At 41.4% G+C, this 19,334-nt stretch overlaps 1 protein-coding gene across 2 annotated transcripts in view; it reads right to left on the minus strand.

Moving 5' to 3' along the window:
• Positions 1-264: 264 nt before the first annotated feature.
• The window catches only part of rerg (RAS-like, estrogen-regulated, growth inhibitor), a 52,354-nt gene continuing 33,284 nt past the window's right edge, over positions 265-19,334 (minus strand). For both annotated transcript variants that reach the window (XM_085436772.1, XM_085436773.1), the window contains exons 3-5: positions 14,710-14,766; positions 4,909-4,982; positions 265-2,195 (exon numbers count right to left, since the gene is read on the minus strand). In XM_085436772.1, the coding sequence (XP_085292898.1) occupies positions 1,785-2,195; positions 4,909-4,982; positions 14,710-14,766 (542 nt within the window). In that variant the 3' untranslated portion in view covers positions 265-1,784. The remainder of the gene's footprint in view (positions 2,196-4,908; positions 4,983-14,709; positions 14,767-19,334) is intronic.

Below are 19,334 nucleotides of genomic sequence, written 5' to 3' on the forward strand. Positions count from 1 at the left end.
AATGTCTCCATCCCCTTTGATCGCAGCTGATACAGGCTTTCATCATTTGAATATTTCATAATTTTAACAAATAAAAGCAGCATTTTGTGTTTGGAGACTAATATGTAAATGTGACATTTGATGGTGTGCATCCTGACTTTTAATGATCTGCTTGGAAGCATCTGTACCAATCAGTGATGATTATTTGAAACTGTTTAAGTGCTTCTCTTAAATTTTCTGCAGCCACTGAGGACATTTGCATCAATTATGACCAACAGGAAAAACTGGTGTGATATGTCAGTCTTTTATTGTAAGTGCACAGCTGATTAGTTTCATCAGAGAAGTTCACATAGATATCACATTTCTACAATTACAGTATATTCTATTATAGATGACTCTTGGTTCTGTACACACCTAAGACACAGCAGTGCTTAAGGCTATATATTCTGTTGAACATGCTGTAGTTTACAGTATTAACATTATCGCTGTGAAGAACATCCCAAGTATGTGATGGTGCTTCCTTTTGTTTAGAGCAGGGGTGTCCAACTCCAGGCCTCGAGGGCCGGTGTCCGGCCGGTGTCCTGCCGGTGTCCTAAGATGTGTCCTTGATCCAACACAGCTGATTTAAATGGCTAAATGACCTCCTCAACATGTCTTGAAGTTCTCCAGAAGCCTGGTAATGAACTAATCATTTGATTCAGGTGTGTTGAGCCAGAGTGAGAGCTAAAACCTGCAGGATACCGGCCCTTGAGACCTGGAGTTGGACACCCCTGATTTGGAGAAAACAACAGATATTGTATGCATATTAGCTTTAAGACGTTCCAAACCTGCGGTGCTTTGGGTTCCTTGAGGGGAAAAATGTTCAGTTCATGAGTCCTGGACCAACGCACACACCCTGACAGCTAATGTCAAAGGAACATCGTAGACTTGATCGTAAGGATTGCTTGCAAGACAGAGACGGACAGCTTTGTAGATCTGTCTGGAACCAAAATGAGTGAAACACAGTAGATCTACGTTTATCTAAAAGGAGTCCTCTGCTCCTGAAGTTCTTTGACTGCTGCTGACAGAATAGTACAACAGCCCCCTGCACATGAGATAGAAACAGGAAACTCTAAATCTTACTGTGCAATGTCAAAGTTTTGGATTCCCTCCATGTTAAACAGGAGAGCGTGCATGAATCATTTTCTGGATACTCTCTGGTTTGTTTAATATGTCAGTTTGTTTGATGAAAGAATAAAAGAAAAAAATTAAGAACCTTGCCATGTTCCTGATCCTTTGTGATCTTAGCTCAGGGGTGGGCAATCTCAGTCCTCGAGGGCCGGTGTCCCTGCAGGTTTTAGATGTGTCCTCGAACCAACACAGCTGATTTAAATGGCTAAATTAGCTCCTCAACATGTCCTGAAGTTCTCCTGGTAACGAACTAATCATGTGATTCAGGTGTGTTGACCCAAGGTGAGATCTAAAACCTGCAGGGACACCGGCCCTCGTGGACTGAGATTGCCCACTCCTGTCTTAGCTAGTCGACATGACTCATCAATGTCTGTCATCTCAATCCAAAAGCATTTCAGTTTTTTATTAATGAGAAATCATCTTTTATGGCTCCCAAGCCAAGTGTCATTCGTTGTCTCTTACAGCCTGAAAAGACAGTGCACTTGGATTTTATTTTTTTTCATCGAATAACAATTAGAGAATAACAGAAGAACACATTTCACACTTAAATCAGTCATCGTCCACTGATGGTCCAAAACATTTGAGCGAGAAAAGCAATTTTTGTTCCTGTCATCAGGCGGTAGCATGGCTCTTCCCTAGCTGCTGATCTTGGTCAGCATCTTGTTGATGGCCTGTTTGACATGAGTGGTGGAGCTGCGGCGTCTGGCTTTTCCCTGAACAGCTTTGCGGCGTCTCACCTCTCTGCAGAGCTCGTGGAACGCCTCGGCCACAGCGCCGCCCTCGTCGGCACAGGCAGAGCATTCGTAGAAGGCACACGCCATTTCGGCTGCCAGCCGCTCTCCTTCCTCTGTACCGACTTGCCGGACGTGGTCCAGGTCAGACTTGTTGCCCACCAGAACCAGAGGAACGTTCTTCGGTTTCTTCACCTCCTCTAGGAGGCTTCGGAGCGGCCCCACCTCCTCAAAGCTTCCCCGATCCGTGATGTCATACACAAGGACAAAGCCGTCACCCCAACGCATGTGACCCTCCCTCTGCTGGATGTCCTCCTGAGAAGAAGACAAGACACATGGTGCTGAAGCTGATTTAGAGTTTTACAGATTTTCCCATGTTTTTAAATAAAATGATGATGTAATAATGATTCATATCTATTTTATGTGTGAAGCTTTAAGTCTGTAGAGACTTTGCTGAACAAATCCATGTTAGCAGTTCCTGTTTCCAGTTCCTAAATTAAGCTAAACAACTGTAGCTTTTTGTTTTTGTTTTGTTTTTTTTACTGTAAAATTATCATAAAACACCAACCAAAGAAAATCTCAGGTAAAAATAACAGACGGAGCAGCTGGAGAATTTCAGATGTGCTGCCTTTACCTTTGGGTCCAGTGAAGCTGTAAAAGTCATATTAGCATTTTCCTGTTTGTAGATTTATGTTGATAATGTAGTTTCTCTCTAATTTTCCCACCAAGAAAACTTTTCATTTAATATTTTTGACTCAAATATTATTTAAACAGAACAGGCTGCAGTCAGCTTCTTTAATATGCATATACATTTTTAGCTCTTTTTGTGTTTAAACATAAAAAGACGTGTAGTCCTTTCTGATCTAAGAATCATGTTTAGTTCCTAACATTATCTTTGCACTCTGCCACACCCTCTTAAGCCCTACATTGAATTCTGCAGCCATCTGTGTAATGCAAACACTCGAGCATGTGCTCTTAATTTGATCATGTGGCTGCAGAATCATCCATGACCGATCACACAACACCTGCTTGGACTAGATGGAGGCCCAAAGGCTCTGATCTCACAGTTACCGACAGAGGAAGCTGAACAATTTATCGAAGAGTGGCCACATTTTTCAAAAATAGAATATTAGGAACCTGAATGGGGGGGGGAAATGTTTTGCATGTGCATAATATACAAACAATATATCTGATACAGTATGGTGCTGAAAACATTAGATATATTTAATGAATATTCATTTTAAAAAGGCACATTTACTATATATATATATATATATACACACACACACACACACACACACACACACACACACACACACACACACATCCAAATATGCTAAATAAATAATAATAATTTATTTCTAACCCATTTTAAACATTAAGGAATGATTTTGTTGGAAGGAAGTTTTTTGATTATGTAATTTTCTTGTACCAGATGCCAGAAAACGACTTGAAAATACTGCATTCCTCCTCCAGAGGACAGATGAGTCTGATGTTTGTGAACCTGGCCGCCTTCTGAACTTAAGACTCCACCTCCATAAATTACAAGAGTTAGCACAATGCTTTGATACAATCATAGCCGTGAGAGGTCTGACATTCACTGAAGTCGTGTCTGGAAACATTCAGACCTCATCCTAATGCCAGCTGAAAATAGACTACATTGTAATGAGAGCAAGAGAGAGAGATGGCTTGGCTAAAGTGTCGCAGGGGAAATCAGCCGCCAGCAGAACACCTACGCAGCAGTGCAGCATATTTATCTTCAGCCCAAGGACTTACGCAAGCTCTCGCTCATGGTCAAACCTGGCAATACTTCTATTATACTCCAGGAAATTAACATCTTTAAGTGCCATCCACTCTCACATCCAGCCAAACAATTCTTCAAAACACCTGAATAATCAGAGGACAAGTTAACTGAATGATGTCTTTTCCATCTATTTCATTCACATTCATATTTAATTAAAGTACATTTCAGAGTTGAAAAACACTTGACAAACACTTTTTCAGTCGACATAGACAGTGGGCTGTACACCTACTTTTGGCACAAAGAAACAACTGTGAAAATGAATGATGCAGAAAGACTTGTTATTTTTTTTATTTTTTACAGACAGTTGGCATAAGGACTGAAGATGATTCATAAAGTGGATAAATGCTTGTTTTGTTATAAAGGCTTTGTCACAGTCTCAAAGGCCTAGAGCAGGGGTCCCCAACTCCAGGCCTCGAGTGCCGGTGTCCTGCAGGTTTTAGATCGCACCCTGGGTTAACACACCTGAATCAAATGATTAGTTCATTACCAGGCCTCTGGAGAACTTCAAGAAATGCTGAGGAGTCATTTAGCCCTTTAAATCAGCTGTGATGGATCATGGATCACCGGCACTTGAGGCCTGGAGTTGCCTACCCCTGGCCTAGAGACTGGTTGGAGACTCCCAGCAAACATCTGTCCTAAGAAAAATGTGTATCGCCCAACCAGTAGGTAAGTGATTTCCAGAGGTTGAGTGTCTTTGAAATCAGTTGCTAAAGGCCCAGCCAAACACCTGTCACACTCAGAGAAAAATGTGTATCCCATGACTGGTTTCTTGAAGTTGCAAACACTTCTCCAAAGTAAAAGTTACATCTTTTGAAAGTTGTTGGTTTCAGCGATAAGGCAAAACCTTTACTTTGGAGGTGTACCTTCTGTGTTTCCAGTTCATACTTAGTTGGGGAGTGTTTCAAGACAAGCTGGTGTCTTCCAAACAAACTACAGGTGGCTGCTAGCGAGCAAGGCAATAACTAGTTTAGCACCCTGTTGGCAACTTATTTCACCCTACGACAGCCAGCAACCTCCAGAACCACTCCAGAGTAGTTTTCCCTTGTGACCGGAAGTTGCCGAGAGGTTGCCAACTTGTTTCTGGGCCTCTGCAACTGTGCAAACATCTAAAGAAATGCCATGAAATGTTTGATCTCACTACCACCCAGAGACTACCCAGTGTAATCAAAAACAGCAACATAGGCGATAAACTACTGAAAAAAGTTACCTGACAAATTGTCTCACCTGGCCTGCAGTGTCGAGAATCTCCATGGTGACAGCCTCATCGTCGATATTGGCTTGATGACGATATGTTGATTCTGCAAGGCAAAAAATGTGAGGAAATATTTTATGCAGCATTCAAAAAAAGAACTAAAGTGAGTCATTACTGGAAAACTGACACTTCCTAACATGGGAGTGGAACTCTTTTGAATATTCAGACGATGACACATAAAAGTGATGATTACTGTTTGCAAGAAGCTTACTCACACTAAAACCCTGCATCTTATCTAAGCTGTAATTTTATCTAAAATATGTTGGTGACAGGGCTGCTGGTGAGAAGTTTCAGGAAACTTGCAGGACTGACGCAGTTTACTGCATCACTGTAGCCTTCTTAAAACAACGCGCAACACATCAGAAACACATAGCAGATACCTTTCAAAGTGACGGCTCCAAACTCTCATGCTAGTTATAAAAACATAATGTGACAAAAAAACAAACATGTACTGCAAATGTCTGTGAAAGTTCTCAGCCAAAATGTTCCCATTTTGGACAGATGGTTTGAAAGAGGAGTGAAAGACGCCATCTATGTCTACCGTGAGCGACCATCTTTGAACAGAGGCGGGGCTTACGACACCAACTGTCTGCCATCTATAATCCAGTTTTGAGAGCCTTTCCCAGACACCTTAACGCCCACTTACATCCTGGGCCATCTGACCTCAGGAAATCACATGATAGGGTGGGGCTAGGCTTCTCAGTGAGCTCACCAGGAACCTTGGCTGGTTGTGACCTACACCCGTTTTCACACCTTGGCTCGTGTGATTAGGTAGAGGATCAATAGGGGGTCCATGTCCCTTTTGGGGGGGACACTCCCACAGGGCTTAAATCTGGGACTCTCCACATTTGACTGTAGAACTGAAGAAGCTTCTTGAATGAGAGTTGAAACGTCTTCAAGCAGCTTGAAGAAGTCCAGACGCTTTTCTTTTCAAGCTCCTTAGACTTCACTGCAAATGTTTTAGAAGTGTGGGCATCACAAAAAGCCAGTCAGAGTGACGAACATGATTACATGCTACTAGCCAGCTAGTAATATATGGTTGTGATCAGACGTTAATATACACTCTTCATGTGCATGATGACTGTCATGGGAATTTTAGGCTTTTAATGCTTTTTTTGGGACTGTTTTTTCCCCAGGGTGGAATGCATGCATCTTTAATGATGTGAAGCTTGTTGATGGCTACCAAAAGCATCTGGTTAAGGTGCAAAGTTGCATGTAACAGACACCGGTACTCCGTGCACATTTTGTACACACGTGTAGAAGTTGCAGTAAGCTGCAGCAACAGCAGAGGGAGATGTTTTATTTCAAGGTAACATGAAAATAGTTATTGAAAAGTGTTTAAACAGACGTTATTAACGCATTTACATCTAAATACATATTAGCCTTTCTGGCAATTAAGGAGCCAGAAAGGATTAAGCTTATGTTTTTTGCTGAAAAATAAAATAAAAAAAGTAAAGCGCCTCGTGGCGACTGCTGTTGTGTTGTGCTATATAAATAAAATTGAATTAAACAGAATCTCCACCCTTAAAATGACTGCAACTGTAGCTCATCTGCAACAGTGGGTTGTTTATTAGTTACCATGGGGTCATTTTCTAGTTCTAGTCCTTTCAGGTCATAAACCTCTTTACACTTTGACCCTCTGTTTGCTGATGATAAAAGCCAGGCAGGCAGTGCAATCCCCCCTGTTTGACACAGTCAGAGCAAAGGCATTTGGGTTTACAGCGTCCCTTTAGAGACATTAGCTAGTTGTCATTGGCACCACATTTGTTTTTGAGGAACCATGTATTAAACATGTTCATGCCTGAGATGGGAGAGCATCATTTTTAGGTCAAAACAACTGCTTTTTGCCTGGTTCAGACAGATGCTGAGTAGCTTGAAGAGAGAACACTCTTTCTCTTCTGCTTACATTTTGGGGACAGGTTTTTCCCAGCATGCTGTCAGACTCTCCTGGTTGCAGGGTGAAGTTTGACTCTTGCAATGACCTGAAAACAGTCTGAGCTTCGCCTCTCTGTGATTTGAAAAACAGGATGAGAGCTCTGTATTGCCGGCACAGGTGTGAACTGTGACTGTGACCTTTCATTTGACCTCAGTCAGAGAGCAGGTTATCTGCCCGCCCCCCTTCGCTGTCATAAAATCCCATCTGTAAACACCTCGCAGGCAGGATCGAGGCTCCCTGAAACCTTTTTTGTGCAGGCAAACTGCCGGGATTTTCCATCGCATGACATTTTCCATGACAGGGCTTAAACCGATGCTTTCTTCTAGCATTCTGAGTGATTTCACAAAAAATCTCTTACCTCTGCTATCATGTACACAGAGGTCCAGGATTCCTGACTCATTTGTCCCAATGTCTAAAATGAGCAAGTACTCCATGTGCCAGTCACAAAGACTGTGCAGTTCATCTTTAGACATAATTTGAAATGTTATTTTGTTTGTTGCTCCCAAACGTCATAAAAATGCAGTGTGCATTTTATTTAAGCCATTGCAGAATTTTGTTACTGAGTGTTTGAACCTTTCAGACTACAACAAACACGAGGAACACGCTAACATGACACACAGGAACGAAAGCTGCGCCCACACTGGAAGGAATGAACTTCAAACCAGCTAAACTGTGTAACAGTTTGTAACACTACAAAGTCCGATTGTGCTTCTGTTTATATATTTACTGATTCTTCTGGCATGATAGTTGTAAAAGTTCTGGGAATCGTCCCATAAACATAAAAAAAATCTGTCCAGTCTCTCATTCAAGATCATCTTCGTGTGCATCCCTGGACTGCTTTCAGCAGGGCAGTTATTTTTAGATTATTCCTGGAGCTCTGTGCCGGCTTTAATTTCACTACAGTCCTCAAACTTCCAAGGTCTTTATGGACCATGACAGGTCAGGATCACAACCAGGAGCGTAGTTTTAGTCATAGTTTTTTTTCCTCTTTCACTGTACACTGTGAATTCAGACTAATAAAGCAGAAATCTGCTTCTATTGCCACTGTGTCCAAGTATACAATGCATTTAAAAAAAAAAAGAAAAAGAAACACACCCTTCAGTCACCAGCCAACATACCCTGGAAGTCCAGCCACTTCCACAAAATGAAAGTTAAGTTTTAGAATTTGGCAATGTGTCGGTGTCAGTAGTGCGATTTCCAGGGAGTGATCTACACAACTGCACTGGACGTTTGTCAAAAACACACCAAAAGGGGCCCATTGAAAAGGTTAAGGTGTTTGATTTATTTATGTTTTGGTTTTAACTACATAAGACTGTTTTCTATGAACCTAAAGCACTACACATTTGATACCAATGAAAAGAACTTTCATAGTACGTATTAAAAGAAAAGCTTTGAAGATAAGTTCTAAAGTATCACTTCAATCGAATTAAATGCTGTATTTCAAATGTTTTTTTCTGACTAAAAAAAGATTAGGTCTTATTACTTTAAAAACCCAAGCCAAGAAGCGATGGAGAGGACCTGTCAGACTGATGTTCAGATTCTATCTCACGAGAGAGTTTAAAATGACAGGTCCTGCAAGGCCCCCTCTGCTGTGTGCCAGGTGTGCTCACCTCTCCGGGGGGGATAAATTGTGTTGTGTGATGTAAATGAAATGTCACAGGGAGCCAGAGGAGGAAGCAACTGACGCAGCTGTTTGGCTGCATTCACAAGGAGCCTCCTTAAGGAGAACCAGAGTCACGCTGTGCCTCGTGGGACAGCCTATTTCAGGAGCCAGCTCCCTGTCAGCTCCCAATCTGTCCACGTCCACACCCCAGTGTATCTGTTGATAAAAGCACTGGCAGGAGGCAGTGCTGGTGGTATGATTTAAGCAGGCTCACCATCCTTTGTAAGGGTCTTGGGAAGAAACAAAAATGACAGTGCAAACAGCTGCTTTACGCTGTTTTGGGATCAGGCAGGGAAAAAAAGTCTCAGTGTCGACAGTGAAAACCATCCAGTTTGTTGATGAACTCTGTCAGTGTGCGCTTCCATAAATTGCTCCAACAAACCAGAGAAAATGGTGCAGAGCATGAGCAAGCAAAAAAGCCGTGTGATATAATATAAAGCAGAGCTGCTGTTGTCATGCCAAACCACAGGAGATTAGAATCTGTAACCAGACGGTGTGCAGAGACAGAAATAACTTTTGCAATATTGTGGCCATGTGCAGTCTGAAGTGTTGTTGGTTCCCATTGTGCTGCTGGGAATGAGAGCCATGTAGTGTTTCTGCAAACTCAGTCTCTGTTGCTACCAGCCGAGAATTTAAACATACAGAGATCTGCACGTTTTTTGGTTTGTGTTTTTTTTTTTTTTTTTTTTTTACTCCTGTTTTTGCATCTTTTAATTCTCTTCAATGATTGGTTCCTTAACTAGAGATGAAAAAAAAAAAAGAGATTAAATTCTTGCCACACATTTTCTTTCTTTGGATGTGCAGGCTTTTATATGTAAAAGCTAAAAAATGCAGCGAATGCAAAAAGTGCTTTCTTTCTTAGTTATCAGAACTCACAGTTTTGTTTGTTTTTTCCCACTACAAGCATGCTGACACAGACGATGGGCTAAGTTAAGAGCTGAAAAAGTATTAATTCATAAAATTAGCCCTTTTGGACCTTAGTTTAGTCTTTTAGCTAATGAGTGTGCAGTTTCACAGTCAGATGTATGCTTCCTCCGTCACATCATATCCAGCACGAACACAACAACAGCGTGTGTGTGTGTGTGTGTGTGTGTGTGTGTGTGTGTGTGTGTGTGTGTGTGTGTGTGTGTGTGTGTGTGTGTGTACACAAGCACACTCATTCTTCATTCAAGTACTGATCATATCTGGAGATGCCCACATGTTCGTATAGTTACATGATTCTGAGAATATGAATTTAATGTGTTAAGCAGTGGTTCCCAGACTTTTTTTGCTAGGCCCCCCTTTGTTTTGCAAGAAAATGTTCGCGCCCCCCCTTCTCACGCACGCACACACGCATCCTCCAACCACACACACCCATATTTTGCTCCATTGCGGTTCCTTTCACACCTCAAGCATTTAGTAAACAATTAGGAAAATACAAGTAACCTGCAATAAATTACAGGTAGAAAGAATGTAAACTACTAACTCTATTACTCTACGTCCACGCCTACAGGGGTATTTTTGGACATGCAGCCGTTTCGTCCACATGTAAACGGCGTTTCAAATCACTAAAAACGGAGATATTTTAAAACTCCTTTTCCCGTTTACGTGTGGACGAAGAATACAGAGTTCGTCACGCAACGTCAAAGGTAGGTGCCTTTTTTCACGTCACGCTGTGCGCCACGTTATTGTTTACATGAGATGAATTGCAGAATGGCAGATAGAGACAAAATACTGTTAATCTGACTATCTGCAGGTTTTACACGCTTGCATATACACATGCATTTACCGTCCCTCCACTTAGAAAGGCAGAGGCGTCACGATGTGATTATTTTACTGTATGTGTAATAATATTCAACATTGCCATCAATGCATTTTTCAAAAAATGCCTCTCTGTGCAAAATGGGTTTAAAAACATAAACAACTGTGGGATACTGTTTGTCCATGATTTGAAGAGCCCAGCGCTGCTCCCCACGAAGGGAAAACCAATTCTGCAGGGGAGACCTACCTCGGCACTTGTGCAGGTGAAGCCAAAGGGAAGACATGCTTCACCATATTTTCTAGTCTTTGGCTTAGAATGAAGTTGGTTTGGAAACATATTCAGCGATGCTTCATCTCCTGCTTTGCATTTCTGCATTTCTATCCTGCAGAAAATTGTCTTCGCTAAGCCTGAATTTTTTGCAGTCACAGTAAATCTACTGTCCCCTGAAATAAAATCTGCCTTTGAAGATGCACAAGATAGCTCTGCTTGGGCTGTTTCGTACATCTGGGGCCCGTTCTTCGTACCTCGCTAAGTAAGTTAGCCGGATTTGACTGTTGACGATTTCGCGTGATCCTGGATCGTTCGGTTCTTCGAAGCCCATCCGGGACTTGCTGTCATAGCAACAGAGCCGTAAGCGTAAACCTGCTGGGGAGCAGGTTTACTTTATGTAAACAGGATTAGATCGCGGCCACTCAGGTATTTCCGCTTCATGTATACGAAAGCAACAGCGATATTTTACCACTGTTGTACCATAAATAAATAACATCAATGTAACTAAAGATAATGCAGCACCTGATCCTTCTATTGATGTCACACAGATACATACAGGTCATTTCCTAAAAAAGGGAAATGTACTATTAACATTCTATTACATGTATGTGATTATTACAGATGTAATTCATATTTCAGAGTAGTAATTGTAAATTACTTCGTGTAATCAAGATGGGAGACCACGGCTATAAAAGCGAAGGTGGATTTGGGAAGCCTGTCGCAGCCATGTCCTGTCCGTATACGCGAGCCACCCATTGCGGAAGGTGCAAGATTGATAAGGAGAGTCCTCAGAATTCAGCGTATATTGCGGGACAGACAGGATCCTTTAGCTCAGCGCGACAGTGTGCTCATAGAGAGATATCGATTTTCCCGTGAGGGTATTATTCACTTAACCAACTTGTTGACGAGGGGGTGCAGGACCACCACCTGTCTTTTTTTTTGCTCTGCCCTTTTCTTGGTTGCTGTTATGAACAAACAAACAGATTATTCCAGGGTCTCTTTCCAAGAGACGAAAAGCAATATAAGTGATAAATATTACCATTCTGTAGAATATTCTTATATTTCACTTTTACTTGTTCCCATGTTCTAGTGGGTCCTGTTGTGGCTCTAATGTGAAAGGGGATATAATATAACATATTATAATATAATATAATGTAATATAATATTGGATAATATAGTGTGATATGATAAATCTACCCTACCGCCTACTGGTGTTGGCCAGAGGGGCCGATGGCGCGATATGGCAGCCTGGCTTCTGTCAGTCTGTCCCAGGGCAGCTGTGACAGCTACCAGTGTGTGAATGTGAGAGTGACTGAATAGTGGCATTGTAAAGCGCTTTGGGTGCCTTGAAAAGCGCTATATAAATCCACTCCATTATTATTGTTATTATTGAATTACTTACGAGTTTAATTTGTCAGCAACTTTCTGCCAGCCCTCTCTCCTTGCTTTTGCAGCCTTTGCAGTGTTCCCTTGCGTTTTAATTAAACTCTGAAACTCCTGAAATCCCTCACTCAAGAGTTCTTGCTCTGCTGCCGAAGAATACAGAGCACGCTCCTTCGACATTTTCGCCGACCAATCAAAGGGTTGCCGATCAATGTTTCTACTATCGATGCGTAGCCCCTGTTGGGCCACCCAGTGATCTCACATTACTTCATCCAGCTATACTAATCGTCAACAACAGGTGTGTTCGGGGAACCGGAATAGCGAGCTCAGAGTTAGCGCGATGATTTGGTCTTGGATGTGTCATTTGATCTTGGATGTAGTAAGCGACGTACGAAGAACGGGCCCCTAGGCTGAAAAGGGACAATTCACTGCAGGGAATAAGATCTGAGCTTGTTTGTAAACCTGATCCAGATAAATAGGTAGATAATAAATGGAGATGAATGGTGAGCAATAGCTACTGGAAGGCATACTGAGATAGATGGAGTGCAGCCCCCATTGCGGCAGTAATTCTCCAGCATGCAAACCCCCTACCTGTGCGATCTGCTCATAATAGTGTTTTAATGATGTTTTGAGCACTTTGAGGGTAATTTCATCCAGGCAGTCTGATTGGTCACAGACACCCTCCAGCGGTGCTGTTATTTCCATTACAGACCTCAAGGGGTTGTGACGTAACCTCTTGTTGTAACCAAGGAAGCAGTTATTGCTCTTTTCCTGATTTCTACCACATTCCCTACTTTGAGTTTAAACAGCAGACGTGTAATATGAAGCTGGCACAGTGGCAATACATTATACTGTAAAAAAGTAGTAAGATGTGGATGGGTGGCAGCTGAGTATGATCTAAATGCCACGTATGCTAAATGTAAAAGAAATCCAGAATCATATCGCTTTAAAGTGTTTCCTCTTTGTTGGTCTAACACCTGAACATATCTCAGCAGTCTCACAGGCATATGTTGAGATGTCACACAGAGGCCATAATGACTGTGATCATTATGTTATTATATGAAAATGGATTAATTATGCTCCTGAGTGCGGTCTGCTTTATGTTGGTGATTGCACTGTACTGCACCATGTATTGCTAAGAACAGGCAGGCTATTGAAGGAGCATCATGTGAACAGTCCAGAGGCGCTGACCTGCCAAGCACAGCCAGGAAATGAAAAGCACATTATAGAGGAGGCACTTTGTGTCCCATAATTACAATGTAGAGAACTGGTTCAACCAGAGTATGAAAAGGCCAGTTCTACTGTATATAATGCACTGATAAGAGAAACCCCCCAACAACAATTTTACATTACGCTGAGTTGTAGCAGTTTCAGCACTTTATCCCAGAATTTTTAATGAATCAATTATTGCTTTTATTCTGTTTTCACCAGATAAACATTTGTGCAGAAGATTAAAGTGCTAGCTCTGTGCTGGCCATGATAGTGCCCATGATATAACTCCTGCACCTAGAATTTCCATTTTCTCTTTTTCCTGTTAGATGAGGAGATTTGGTATATATTAGTGCTGTCTGCGTTAATCTCGTTAAATCTCTCATCGCAGGGTGTCAACGCGTTAGCGCCGTCCAGCCCCACATGCGGGGCAATCCACGTTAACTCGCTAACGAAGATTTGCCGCATTAATGCAGTTATGGAATTAACGTTATTTTAACGAGATTAACGCTAACAGCACTAATATGAATCTATGCTAACTATGAAAACTAAAATGAGCAGCAGCTAGCTTACCTTAGATTAAAAGCTGGAAACTAGCTGGGGAAAGCCATTACCCTAGCTGTGCCAAAAGCAAACACATTTTCATTATGTCATCTTTAGAGAGGTTCATGCAGGAAAAATGCCTGAACAAGATGTTTCTCCTGCTTTCAATTTTTGGCTAAACTTACAGAAAGAGGTGTTACACCCCGGCCTAGGCAACCGGGGTGCAACGTAGAAAAGCAAAGATAAGGAAAATAAAACTACGAAGAAAAAAACACTAAGGCTCTCCACCAAAATCCCAAAAAGTGTCTCAAAACGAATTTATTTACATCAAAACACAAAACGTCAAACTATTTACAACGGGGGGGAAGATCGCGACCATGACACACTGAAACACAGGGTTTAAATACCTAGAGGGAGCAATCAGGAAAATGGACAACAAGAGGGAAACACAGCTGGGGCAACTCAGAACTGACGAGACAGGGAAACGTAAACTGAAAAGACTAAGATAACACAGACTTTCAAAGTAAAACAGGAAACACATAACAGTCACGCCAAAAACAACACACTGACAACACCGAAACGTAACAGAGGGCACAAAGCTAAAAGTAATGCTAGGCTAGTTACAGAAGATTTCACATTAGCGGTAGCATGGCAGAAAAGAATCAAGGTGTTGCAATGGTCCAGTCAAAGACCAGACCTTGAACTGACTGAATTGCTGTGCTGGGACTTTAAGACACCTGTGCCATATAACACTTGTATGACAAAGTCATACAGAAAACCATTACTTCAAGTTATTGCTGCTAAAGGTGGTTCTACAAGTAACTGGCTTAGGTTTTGTAAAATTAGTGGAATCTGCTGTGTGTTTTTTACACCTGAGGATAGCTTTAAATAATCAACTTAGTTAAGGACTACATGTATTATAAGAACTTCATATAAAACCATAAAATTGACAGTGTGCAATTTCTGCAGATACAGGAGATGGCAGTAACAGCAGCAGGAGGGGATACACGTTTCTTGGGCTGTCTTACCAAGTGTGGGGTCATACTCCCAGATGAAGCGTCTGGTCAGAAATCTCACCACCAGAGCTGCAAAGAACCACAGGACAAATGTGTTCAGCATATGAAATCAGCACACGAGACACACAGCAGGGTGGCAGTTTGATTTTAAGTATTAAATAGTTTTCTTTTTTAAATAGACTGCATACTGATTCATGAATACACTTTTTACTACGTAGATGAAATTAACTAAAAATTGATGACCATTTGTTTATAATAGTGAAGCTCAATCTACAGCCCTAATATGTACATCCACTAACATGTATTCTCAGAAAATCAGCTGTGGCTAACGCACCGACAGTCCATAAGATCCAAACCACTTTAACACACATTTCATCTAAATGCTAATACCCACTGGAAAACGTCCAGCTCATTAAGACAGAGTTCAAACAACCTTGAAACATCAGCTCTCAGGTTTTATCAAGAGCATCTTCTTCTCTGAGACAGGATTGTTGGCCTGCCTTTGACAGTATCAGCCTTCCTTTAAAAAAACATCCCCAGTGAGCCAGTGACTCACTGTCTTAATGGTTTACCATCAACAAGCAATCTGCCGCACAGAAATGTCATTTATGCAGGCTGAATTAGACAGCCCTTCCCTGTTTATCAGGCACAGCCACACACCAAACTCTCTTTCTCAGAGTAAAATGACCTGTAAACACTGGTGTAAAATGTGTTCAGTTAGCTGAATGCTGCAACATTTCTCCTTTTAGTTCAGTTGTTGGGGAGGGGTGATGTCACTGAAAAAGAGACCTGCTGTATCAGTTTACTTTATGTAAAGAGATTAGCAGAGAAAATAAATGTGGTGGCTATGAGCTCATTCACTTTCACTCAGAGTGAAATGAAATGATTGAAACCACTCTCGTCTGTCAGTGAAATATGGATTCAGCTGTAGGAGGTGGGCATCTCTGTCATGGTCCAAAGGTTTTGTCTAGTATTTGCTGAATTTTGGTTCCTTTTGTTGATTCTTTTGCTTCTAATGTTGTGTTTCACTGTCTTTGCCTCCCTCTGTCTCTTGTGTTCCAGTGCCTTCTCTGCTCTTTTATTGGGGTTAATATGAACCTTCATGTCTTAGTTTTAGCCTTGCCTTTTTGTTATTTTCTGTTTACTTTGATAATTGAGGTTGATTGCGTAAAGTGGTCAGTGTGAAGTTATGTCTTTTAGTCTTTATTTGGACATTGGCTGCTTTTTCACTCATGTTCCATCCCGTCCTTGTACCTGACCATTTCTAGATAAATAAATCAGTACAGGTATTTCACATTTTCCTAGTAAACTATAAAGAAATGACAGGTGGCTTGAGATTCACCATTCAGCATCTAAATGGACCGTTTCTCACGTAGCGCTTTGGTGCTTGTTTGATTGTGTCCATGTATTTATACAGTCTTCCCCTGCATTTAAGTTCTAACGTTCACACACCAATTAACTCACACAGGGATACTTTGGCCCCCCAGTTCGAACCACCAACCTCCCAACTGGAAGATGAGCAGCTCTACCTCCTGAGCCACGACCACCCTTCATGAAGTTCAAAGACGTTCCACAGGAAGACTGTAAGTCTATTTACTTCATTCACCTAAAGCTGGACCATTTAAATGAGCTGAGTTTTGCACTTTGGCTCAATATCGACATGCTAAGCTTTACTGACCTACCAGGCGTTCACCGGATTGATTTGTCAATCCGTGTTCTTAAAGGTAAAAGTAGGGTAACTTTGTTCTTTTATCAGCATTTAACTTTCTTCACAGTGGTATAAATAAAACAGTATGGCTTTAGAACTTATATTATAAATGAATTTTTAGTAACAAATATGTTAAAGCAACATTAAAGCCACCCAAGTCTCTTCACACTTTTTAATTAGCTTCGACTCACTGCCATTGGGACTGCCTGGCTTTCATGAGTCCAGGTGGGTCTCTGTGTAATCATGTCAGCTTACTGAGCTCCTACTTATGGAAAAGAGCTCATGAAGGAACAGTTCCTCCTTTGAACTTGAAAAAACAGGCCTGTCTTCCAATTAACCAAGTAAAGGAAGAAAATCCACAATGAAAAAAGGAGTGAAGGTGAGCCAGTGCCTTTGAGCTCAGGACAGTAACTTTCACGCATGAGGCAGACTGCAAAGCTTTACCCTTTTATCAGCCAAATTGGTCTTTTACTTCAGCGTTCATCATTCCTGTCTTGCTGATTTTGTTCCTCAGGAAATCACAGCCTCCCTTTCTCGCTAACAAATTCAATGTGTTTTTAGGCAAAGGGAGTCCGGGTCATGTAACGTTCAATTATCCCCTGAACGCAGTGAAAACAGAACAGTGGCAGGTAATTTGTCAATTTGCTGTTGACAAAGCAGACGAGCGTGCATATTTATTCTCGGAGCACTTTTCCTTTTCCCGTTCAACCCTAATTTTGCCGTTGAGGTTTTAGTGGCGGTGGCCTGGATTCCAGGTGGCGAGAAAAACCAATGGGGTGTGAAGTCCTTTTCTCATTAGATGTAACTCTATCTCCTGCTTTTCACTTCCACGGGAAAGAAAGGTACACACGGCAGAGAGGAGCCTTTGTTAATGTGCATCAGTGCACATTGTGGCCCAGATTCACTGAAGGATTGCAAACAGAATAATGTGCAAGGTATCGCCAAGCTGACCAGAACACAAAAACAGGTGATTTACTGACTGTGTGCAGAGAGAGGAAAGCTGATAACAGCGCTGGCATTTACAAAAAAGCCTTTCTGTGCTCATCACATATTGCTTATGTGGATACCATTTTCTAGTTTGATCCTTTTTTCTTTTTTTTAACAGTCTGATAGAGGCGTTGCTTTGGCTAAAATGGAGCCACACATTTTGCAGCGACTCTGAATTAGAGTTGCATTTATGCTTTTAGCAGCGTTATTATGTGTTATTATGTTTTGAAAGGTGTGATCAAAAACTGGCATTTAAAAAACAAAAACAAAAAACAGTCCAGCAGGAATAATGACCTTCCGGCCACAAATTTCAAATCAGAAATCAGAATACTAAAGTGAGTGGCCGACTATTTTTTTTTTTTTTTTTTTTAAATGACTGAATTTGCATAAGCAGGAACACCCTGAACACACATCTGTTTGTATGGTGGTTGGTAATATCCAGGTGATGCTAAAGGGGAGACGGAATGAAATTTAATAATAAAAATAATAATGGATTGGATTTATATAGCGCTTTTCAAGGCACCCAAAGCGCGTTTCAATGCCACTATTCATTTACTCTCACACACTGGTGGAGGCAGCTACAGTTGTAGCCACAGCTGCCCTGGGGCAGACTGACAGAAGCGAGGCTGCCATATCGCGCCATCGGCCCCTCTGGCCAACACCAGTAGGCGGTAGGTGAAGTGTCTTGCCCAAGGACACAACGACCGAAACTGTCCGAGCCGGGGCTCGAACCGGCAACCTTCCGGTTACAAGACGAACTGCCAACCCTTGAGCCACGATCGCCCCATATGAAATTTAAAAAAAAAAAAAAGAAAAGAAAAAAAACCAACCTAAGAATCAAACAGATGTTAAGGCAAATCCAAAACAAGACACAAAAGAAAAACAACAGAGTAAAACAGGAAGCAAGTTTAATTCAAAATAGGAACTGAAGCCAAATAATGACCAAGAAAACCTCTAGAACAGTAAAGCAGTCTTAACAGGAATTTGAAAATCAACAAGATACAGATGTAATACAATATAATTTAAGCCTAATATTACATTTGAATTCATAATAAGGCCTCAAAACTGTAATTCAAAACTCAACCAACTCGACTATATCAACTGAGAATTCAAAATAATGAAAAAGACCCAAGGACCATGAAGCAATGTCCTGGTCTGCTTTGGTGAAGGCCCACTGTGGACTAGATCAATCTTCAAATACATGGTAACTAATGTTGCTGTCTGCTACACATTTAGCATAACTGGGACCAAAAAAAATAAACTAAGCATTAAAAACAGGCTGCTGTTTGGCAATAGCAGTAAAGTCTTAGAGGTAATAAACCAATAATAAGCAGTATGTGCTTGCTAGCATCAGCTAATATTAATCAGCTTAAATTGTGTTTATTCTACAGCAGCTTATAACTCCTGCATTGACTTTTGTCAGTGTCACTGGCTACAACATTACCGCTCCTTAGCCACAAATAAAACAGGCTGTGTGTAGCGATGGAAAGTAGATCAGAGTAGAGCCGCTGTTTTATATTTTCTCTGGTGTTTATTCTCTGGTGTCACATAGCCTGCATCATGTGGCTGGTTGAAAAATTCTCTTTATATTAACTATTGCCTTATAATGTCTTCAGCTGCTAACGGTTTCTTCACAACTTGACATTTCCCAACAACTGACCGCAGCTGGAGTCAAAGTAACAAAAAACAGATCTGATCTTATCAAATTGTTCAGCTCAGACTTCATAGGGCAGCTGCGAGCTGATGGATGACAGAGGTTTCAGATTTACGTCAGACACACCATCCGTAGTAGGTGTTTGCCAAAAGCTTCTTTTATCTGAAGTGACCTAATCACATTAGCGGCAGAATGTTGGACTAATTGCAAACAAAGCAAGAGCAATTAGTGGCGCCCATGCCCCTGTTCTGAACCAGTGTTGTGTTACTCATTGAACAGTCTCTATTG

This window comes from Copadichromis virginalis, linkage group LG17 (genome assembly GCF_057382275.1).
Source record: "Copadichromis virginalis isolate Kocher_CV1m ecotype Utaka linkage group LG17, C_Virginalis_male_GT1.1, whole genome shotgun sequence".
Taxonomy (NCBI): Eukaryota; Metazoa; Chordata; class Actinopteri; order Cichliformes; family Cichlidae; genus Copadichromis; species Copadichromis virginalis.